A 9,773-nucleotide genomic window follows, 5' to 3' on the forward strand; every position below is an offset into this window, starting at 1 on the left:
TTTACAAGCGAATTTTTCTTCTCCCTAAGACAGGAAATAAAGAAAGCACGGTGAAAATGTACTTTGTTATTCAATTTTTAAACAAAACAAAACTTCTGCCTCTAGAGAAAACTGATAAAGAGCCATTGTGAAGAAAATGACCTGCTTGGTCATTCTGTGTGGCACAGAACTAGATGGGCTTTCTGACACAAGGCCGGCAATTTTCAGTGCTGGCTGAGTGCGGGCTGTGATTACAGAATGAACATACAAACGTGCTTTCTAAGGCTTTCCTTCTGTTTTGAATGAAGTCTCTGGTTCTACAGGTGCTGATAGTGTAACGTAATACACACCACAGGCATGAAAAGAATGTGGCATAAGTAATGGGCAAACAGGTCATATGGACCTACCACTTCCTAAAACTAGGCATTTGGTTTAAATAAGACTTTCAGTTAAATAAAAATATTTAGAAAAAAACTTTAATGAAAAAAATGTGTTCTTCAGTTGCTTAGGTTAAGGAAATTAAGAAAGAGAGGGAGACTGAGTAAGATTAGGCAGTAATCAGTAACATAATGAATAAAATCTAGTGAAGGTACACCTGAAACTAATGTAATATTGTAAGTCAATTACACTTCAGTTTAAAAAGAAAAAAAGAAAAAAAAAAGAAAAGAAAATCTAGTGTAGGGATACAATCAGATTTTGTCTAATCAACTAGCTCTAATCGATGCATCTGCCTATCTGGACCAGTATCTTGGTGAAAAGCCTGAGGCTATGTGCAGGCTTAGCAAGAAAGTGCTGGGACAACTTGGCAATGTCTACAATGCCACATTAGCACCAAATCACCACCCTAATCTAGTGAAAAGCAGGGAATAATTTCAACATGTACCTGAGTCTTAGATGCAACCGTTCTCACTCCCAGGAAAATCTGTTAAGCAAAGAGTTGCCAATTTACTTGAGATTTGAAATAAAATCCAAAGCATCATTGAGACATTTTCCAATGTTTGGATACCTCCCTGCTTACTATAAAGACTAAAAATAAACAAACCACTTAGTCTTTGGACTTCATGGTTAAAAGAAAAAAAAAGGTTAATGAATTCTATTTTGAAAATTCATTCCCCAAAAAGCTCTTGAGAAAGAAATTGAATCCTTAGCCCAGAAAGTAAACTGCCAGGACACCTGCTAAGGCAGAAGATAATGTCAGTGGTGTAAATGATCTGCATGGTTCCCCCCAACCTTGGAAAAGTTAGACAAGTTCATACAACCAGTGGTCCTAGTTAGCAACCCATCTTCTGCACTACTGTAACCATCTGCTGGCCTCCTGCTCCTAGTTGAGAAAAGGAATAAGAACCCACAGATCTTCAATACCCCTTCTTGCTAGGTTCTACTGCCTATGTTAAAACCTACATACCATGTCAAAACTACATACTCCAGTACTAGTGTCAATGGGGTCACTTACTCTTATTTGAAAAAAGCATATCCTCAAAGGTAAGAATGGCTAAAAACATTACTTTGTCAGTCAAACAATATAAAGGCAAAGAGAAAGATCTAGTCATTCATAAATAAAAAAATAACTGATCCAACCCACCTGTATTACATTTGAGAATACCAAGGCCCAGAAAGCCGGAAGGTCCTGTCTCTATGTGGAAAGAACACTTCAGGGTTGAGAATCAGTCTGTAATGATCCACAAAGGGACCCAGAAAAGATTAATAACTCTAGACAGGCTAAAGCAACAGCCTAAAAATTCATTATTTAGTAGTAATGCTTAGTAAGACACCTCCCGGTAGATGATCTGTGCAGGAATTTTTCCTGTAAAACTCATCTGAGCCATGTAATTTAACCAGTGATATAATGAAGACATTATACAGTGTACCAGTGCCTACAGTGCTGGCCTTGTGAGAGCTACAGCAAGGGGTCTGTTCTCCCAGCCCTACGTGAGAACACCTAGCAGGGTGTGCTGTCAGAAAGTCAGACTCCAATTCCTGAGACTCTGAATCACTGGCTTTGTGCTACAGACATTCCCTTTTGGAGGCAGCGACTAACAAGTTTAAACACAGTCTGTCCTTTGGAAAGCCATTAGTCAATTGATGCTTGTTCTGCCTTTATCTACGTTAAATAGATATCTTTGGTTAATAGTAAGCTGGCTTTTGCGTGATGCATAGTTTTGTTTTGTTTTTTTTTTTTGGCTGTGTTGGGCCTTCGTTGCTGCGCGCGGGCTTTCTCTAGTTGTGGCTACTCTTCGTTGAGGTGTGCAGGCTTCTCATTGTGGTGGCTTCTCTTGATGCAGAGTATGGGCTCTGGCATGTGGGCTTCAGTAGTTGCAGCATGCAGGCTCCGTAGCTGTGGCACAGGGACCCTAGAGTGCGTGGGCTCAGTAGTTGCAGCTTGTGGGCTCTAGGGCGTGCAGGCTTCAGTAGTTGTGGCTTGTGGGCTCAGTAGTTGTGGCACATGGGCTTAGTTACTCCACAGCATGTGGGATCTTCCTGGATCAGGGATCAAACCCGTGTCCCCTGCATTAGCAGGCAGATTCTTAACCACTGCACCACCAGGGAAGTCCCATGGTTTTTTTTAAAAGGAGAATGTTTTAAAGTTAGAAGACATGTGTCTAAAAAAACTAAATGCTGGATATACTGGTTCCTTTGTTTCTGGTAAACCTGGGACGTTGAGAACTTAAACTTTTTGAAAAATTACACGCACATATTTGGTTTCTCAGAATGCTTTGCCAAGGACCTTAGTGCTCATTAGGATGAGTTGTTCAGTTGCACCTTGCCTTTCAATTTTTATGGTAATTTAGTTTTTTCTTCCTTGGCCTTCAATGCTTGCTTAAAGGCTGTGCCAGCTCATCAACTGCTTTATGTAACTCCTGCTTCCCTGGGGAGCTGACCTTTCAGAGCCCTCTTATTGGATTCCTGCCCTAACAGAGGGAAGTTTTCCCTCCTCTCCCTACTAAGGTTAACAGTAGGATTTTGAGAAAAAATAATTTGGATCTGATTTTGCTTCAGTTTGAATCCTGGGTCAAGAGTCTGCAACTCTGAACAATGAGAGCAAATTAATTTGTCCCACCTCCCCCAATTATTTTAAAATTTATAATTCATCACAGGATAGTCATTATTTATAGGAAAAACCTTTATCTTTTTCTTATTTTCCTTTTATAAAATGTAATTTAAAATATATTCATATGGTTCTACAATCAAAAAAATATAAGAAGACAAATAATGAAAAGTCTCCCTCCCACGTCTATTCTACACTTACCCTGTTCTCTCTCTCTCACACACACACACACACAAATTGGTGGTTACTTTATTAGTTTCATGCATATTCTTCCACAGTTTCTTCACTTAAATAGTAAGTAAATTAAATGAATGTGTATATATATTCTTATTTTTCCCTTTTTATTTTACTCAAAAGTTAGTAAACCATATGCACTGCTTTACACTGTGCTTCTTCATTCAACAATTTATCTTGGAGATCTTTTCATTCAGTACACAGCTTACAATCAAAAAAGCTCTGGGTCAGGAAAGCCAAGAGCGCAACAGGTGAGAGCAGTTTATCAGCGCAGGTTATCAGGAGGCAGCTGGGCTCGTGCCAGCTGTCAGAACAGCAGCCCAGTCTCCACACTGACGTGCGTCCTACTCCTCAAAAACACTGTCTCAGCCCCGAAGCACGCCCTACCTAGAGAACCAGCTGACTCAGTGGACCCAGCCTACTCGGTTACCACATGACAAAGTGGGCCTGGAGAGCAGAAGGGACTCATCCCAAGTCAGACAGTGGTCACAAACAGAACTGGAGTTTGCTGGTCTTCTGCATTCTGGCCCCAAGTCCTCTCCACTGTACCACTTATGTCACAAACTTTTAGGGATGTGTCACTGTCTGCAGAGTAACTTGCAAATTCCTGTGTCTGGCACTAGTCCCAACTTGGAAGGAAGCGGGATGGCAGGAAGAAGGAGACACTAGTCATAGAGTCAGAAAATCTGGGCTCTAGCCCTGAGCCCTCTTTGGGCCCAGTTCCCTCATCTGTGAAATAAGGGTCTGGAACCACATGCTCTCCAAGGAATCCTCTAAGGGCTCCAAGGTTGTTGACTTCTACCTTCTAACCACGTGGAAGAGTCTGGTCCTTGCGGCTGGGCCTGTGCCCACGCTATTAATTCCACCTGGAACGTACCTTTTGTTTTTCTGCCTCCACACCTTCCAAGGCCCACTCTGACGTCTCCTGATATTTGCCACTCCAGAAAATGCTCCTTGTGAACAAGCTCCTACCTCAGTCCTTAGAACCTGCTCTTCCCTCGGCCTAGACTACTCCTTCCAAAGAGCCACACAAACTGGTCTCTCAGTCCATTCAGTTGAGTGTCTGCTCAAACGAAGCTTATAAAGATGCTTTCCCTAATCATCTTATCCAAACTAGCACTTCCCCAACCACTCTTCTCCCCGTTTTATCTCTCTTCATAGCTCTTATTACACAATTTATGCTTAGTCTATCTTACTCCATTGGAATGCAAGCTCCTTTGAAGCAAAGACATTTTTTTAACTTAGAACAGCACCTGACACGTAATAAGCACTCAATAAATATTCACTGAATGAAATAAATAATTATTTGTAAACAATTAAGTAACAAAAAAGCCAAGCTTCAGGGACTCCACTTCTAATACTAATCTGAGATATTTCTCCCATTCAAGTAGCTTGTTCTGTAGGCATGCAAGTCCTGAACAGGGGAAAAAACAAGACAGGGACGCAGCAAGTGGCTTTGGGAGATAGATGTGGTCAGGCAAACAGCAAGAGATCTCCCTGGAGTCAGAGAGACTGGTTTTAGGGAAATTCCCTGGCAGTCCAGTGGTTAGGACTCTGTGCTTTCACTGTCGAGGGCACAGGTTCGATCCCTGGTCAGGGAAGTAAGATCCCACAAGCCACAGGATGCAGCCAAAAAAAAAAAAGAAAGACTGGTTCTAGTGCTGAACTCAGCCACCATGTAACCTCAAGCATGTCCTTAACCTCTGTATATCAGATAACAACCTACCACACAGGTACACAATGAGGATTAGGGAAAATGATTAATGTGGAAGCATCTTATCAGGCACTGTACAAGGCATCATACCCTATAGGTGAAGTGTTACTTGAAGGTCAGAAGTAGACTGAAATTGTTAACATGGGAACAGCTTTATTTAGAGATAAACTGTTGGGACTTCCCTGGTGGCACACAGTGGTTAAGACTCTGTGCTACCAACGCAGGGGACCCAGGTTCAATCCCTGGTCCGGGAACTAGATCTCACATGCATGCTGCAACTAAGAGTTTGCATGCCACAACTAAGGAGCCCGCCTGCTGCAACTAAGACCCAACACAACCAAATAAATAAATAAATAAAATTTTTTAAAAAAAGATAAACTGTCATGCCAAAAAATACATGCCCATACATGAATGTTTGTCCACTTATATGTACACATATTTTGAAGGGAAAACCCAAGCCTAAAAGACACACTGAATATGAACCTGACTTACTAGAAAACACTTACCTGAAATCCTGCCACATATTCCACTCTGTAATGTGAACCCTTTTTGCCAGAACTTCAGACAAACAACCCACTGACTACTATGAAACTGAACCTTCCAGTGGAAGAAATCAACTGCAACCTCTTGTAGGATACCATGAGCCTCTAGGATGCGTTAGGGCATCTATGGCTTCCACCCACTGCTTCTGTGCTGATTAATAAAAGCAAACTATTCAACCACTTCTATAAGTTATATCTCTAACAACAACCCCCAGAACAGGTTAGCATCACTTGTTGCAGCTGGTGGGTAAGAAAACCAAGCCCTATCTCCTCTAAAAATCCAAGCTTGATATTTAACCCACACCAGTTTCTTCCTAACCTGAATACTTAAGAGTACTGACTGACTGACGGGCATGCACTTTGGTGCTGGATCTTACACCATCTCTTTAGCATGTCAAATGTCTTTCTTGTGTGGCAAGGACTATGTTGTATTTCTCATCTATTCCCCAAAGAACTTAGCACAGGGCTTTCTTACCACAAGGAAGATGCTCAGTAATACTGAATTGACTGAATCTGAAATGAACTTAAAATAAAATTGTAGTAAGCACACAAGGAATTTAGGAAGAAAGGAATTTAGGAACAGAATAAAACTCAGAATTCTTGGAGTTCCTAAGTTCCAAGTTTAATTCATAACCTACCAAACAATACTGATTATTCATATCATTTGTATTTTCATTCTGTAGGCAAAGCTCCATGAGATAGGCATTCCCTCTCCAACGAGGAGATGGAATCGACCCACTTCCATTTTCCAACCCACAATGACCCCAACACCTTTCCCACAGAACCGGTAACAATTACAACTCTGATGTTGACAGGTCTGCTCTCCAAGACAACTAAATGGTCCTCAAAGGCAAGAATACCACTTAATTCATCCTTCTTTCTTATCATCTGAGCTTAGCACTGTGAGACACACAATAGCATTTAATAACTATTCAAGAATGTTAGAGGGAGAGTATGTCAAGGAGAGAATGTTAAGAAAAAGAGCATGAGATTGTAAGCCTGCCAGCCAGTAGGTCCATCTGTACCCCAATAAGTATTTTATAAGAATCATATTAATTAATAATAAGGATGGACATTTACGTAAAACCCAAAACACTGATGGGGTTGATCACAAAGCAATGAGTTTAGCCTCCATAATTAGTTTATCATCCCAACTTGAAAGCATTTAGATAAATTCAGTCATTCTTAAAAAACATTGTTCTTTCAAAATAAACCTTTCTTGACCTTTGCTTGGCATCTGCATTGGAAAAAACAAAAAGATTACTCAAATTCCACTCCTCTGCTTAAAAAAAGAAGAAAAGAAGAATAAAAGAGTAAAATCTAAATCTCATCCCAATATAGGTGGCAAAGTCGTTTTTTCCACTATGGGTAAACACCTGTAATTATATCGAAGCATTTAAAATTGAAAGTGTGTTAGTGAACTTCAAAATATGCATGAATTTTGCTACAACCTGGCAGATAACTTCTAGTTAAATGATCATCACTCTGGAATGAAGAAATATCTCCTTCAGTCAATGTATTCAAGTAGCTACAAGCTACTAGTCAAAGTTTCAAATTAATGAAAATTCCACTTTTGCCAAGTCTGTAGAATACCTAATCACATTAATTCTTCCAACTTTCTCATGTACAGATTGGCCTCAAGATTTGGAATCATCTGTGCTGCCATGGGATACCTGGTTATTTTACATTACATTCTTACCCCCAAACTAAAGAGTGAAGGGTGCTTCTGCTAGAGTCAGCTAGAGGAGGCAGAACACTGAAAAGACCATGGCCTCTGCAGTCAGGCTTGGGTTTAAATCCTGACTCTATTACCTGCTGACAGTCTGATGTTGGGCAAGTTATTCAGTCTCTCTGAACCTCTATTTCCACCTTGGTAAAATAGGGTTAATTCAAACTTCCTACAGCTGTTATGGGGACTATATTACATTGTATATAAAAAGTGACTAGCACATAATAGGGACTCAATAAATGTTAGTTTCTCTTCCCACTTTTTTCACAGCCACAAAAAACTCATTCAACATCTTTATTTTTAGAGCAACACCTCTACAGTAGTTTCCTGCTTTGGAGTCATTTCTAGGCCTGCTGATAGCCAGGTCACAGTTCATTAAAACATTTACATATGTTCTTTGCCAGTTTTAAAAGAAAGAGTTCTTGATGAAAAAAACAAAACAGCTTTATAAGCAGTCTTCTCCTACCTCTGATTCAAGAACAATTTTTAACAGTCTAACTACTTCTAAAAACCTCTTCTTTATTTTGGTCCCCACCGATTTGGGGAACTTGTCGCTGTCATTATAAGAAACAATCAATACATTTATTCTGAAGAAACTACTAGCCAGGGGAATCATTAGGAGGAATCTTGGTACCGAAATCCTTGGCAGAATGCTAGATTTCCATTAAGTTTGCAAAATTCTGTGAATTCTAACAAAATGTTACCAATTTTTATCCTATGAATATGTGTTTCAGAGAAAAATTCTTGTCTGGATTTAGTTTGCTACTTTATTCTGGATTTATTTAGCTAAACATTTGCAGAAAATGAGTAAACTATTATATTCGTTGCTATTTATATGGTTAAGTCACCACACGGCTAAATATCTCCTGAGGGGAAAAAACAGCTTGGGATTTAAGCCAGGATGACAATTGTACACCAAAACTGAGAGCTTCTAGGGATAACAAGCGTTTTGTTAGGTTTGAAGAATTCTACTACTTCTGGATTCTTTGTTTCTCAAGGATAGTTTGCTACTATTCCTATTTTGTAGTTTAGGAGAAACGTAAAAATTCCCTTCCTCTATCCTTCTGGCGCGTAAGAGAAGGACACTAGTTGGCATGCACTATTTTTACGTCGACAGCCAGAGCTATTTTAAGCTATTTTAGTACTATCCAAAAAGGTTAGCATGACATTAACAAGCTAAAAGGTAAATTCTCAGTCTTTGGTCACTTACTAAGATCATTACTTTTTAACAACCCAACTGTCTATCTCTTGGTCATACAAATAAAAATAAAATTCAAAAACATACACCATGAAGCCATAATTAGAAAGTCCTACCTTTTGCGCATCTCCCGTAAAATATGCAATGGCTAGGGTGGGCAGAATCATGAACAGTGCATTGTAATAGAGCAGACCATATTTTCCCAGCTCCTAGGAGAATAAAAAATTAGATGTTTCATTTGGTTCCGGTAGACAGAGAAAGACAACCCTGTACAGAGTGCCACCCCTCATTACAAACATGCACCCCTCCCCCACAACATACACAGCAAATTAGTCAAGTCAGAAGTCTTGCAAACATTAATGACCTAAGCTTTCAAAAAAAAAAAGCAAACTTACAAGGTTTCAAGTTTATATGAAATAAATTCCTTGAGTGCTTAAGACCAGAGAAATAAAAATGACATCAACTCGCTGCCTCAAAACAGCAAGGAGAAAAGAGGTTATTTTGAACACAAACATACATCTCTACAGAAACACATCCTTGGAGCCCTTCCCTTTCCAGAACAGAATAAAAGTCACCAAGTTAGTTTTGGGCTTTCAGAACTATAACAGAGTGCAATTTAACAGACACAAAGACTCACACCTAGACCAACACAGACAGACATAACTTCCCAGTGAAGTATTTCTGAAAATGTATACGGGAAGTACAATGAAGATTAAGAAGAAAAAAAAGAAAAAGAAAAAGGAAAAGAAAAGAAAAGAAAAGAAAAAAGAAAGAAAGAAGATTAAGATTACCCTACAGGGACTTCCCTGGTGTCCAGTGGTTAAGAATCCACCTTCCAATGCAGGGGATGTGGGTTCAATCCCCAGTCGGGGAACTGGGATCCCACATGCCGTGGGGCAGCTAAGCCCTCACACCGCAACTACTGAGCCTGTGCACCACAACTAGAGAGCTCACGTGCTGCAACTACAGAGCCCACATGCTGTGGAGCCTGTGCACCACAACTAGAGAGCCCATGCGTCATGACTACTGAGACTGTGTGTTCTGGAGACCACACGCTACAACTAGAGAGAAGCCCGCGCACCGCAACAAATAGCCTGAGCGCCATAACAAAAGATCCCGCGTGCCACAACTAAGACCCGACACAGCCAAAAATAAATAAATAAAATAAAAATTAAAAAAAAAAAGATTACCCTATAATTCCCCAAATATGGTATGACTAGTTGTGCCCTCAGCTACTGGGGAGCAACAAAAGACCACACACATCTTCAAACACAAGAAGTCTATGAGAACTGTGGGTCCACCTTTGATTCACAGAATTCTGGGACATTCAG

The 9,773-nt window shown here is 40.1% G+C and overlaps 1 protein-coding gene across 1 annotated transcript in view; it reads right to left on the minus strand.

Moving 5' to 3' along the window:
* Positions 1 to 9,773, minus strand: part of SLC35D1 (solute carrier family 35 member D1) — a 49,867-nt gene that overhangs the window by 29,789 nt on the left and 10,305 nt on the right. Inside the window, exon 8 of the mRNA XM_007460098.1 lies at positions 8,559 to 8,651. Within this exon, the coding sequence (XP_007460160.1) occupies positions 8,559 to 8,651 (93 nt within the window). The remainder of the gene's footprint in view (positions 1 to 8,558; positions 8,652 to 9,773) is intronic.

Source organism: Lipotes vexillifer, unplaced genomic scaffold (assembly GCF_000442215.2).
Source record: "Lipotes vexillifer unplaced genomic scaffold, Lipotes_vexillifer_v1.1 scaffold134, whole genome shotgun sequence".
In the NCBI taxonomy this organism is placed as follows: domain Eukaryota; kingdom Metazoa; phylum Chordata; class Mammalia; order Artiodactyla; family Lipotidae; genus Lipotes; species Lipotes vexillifer.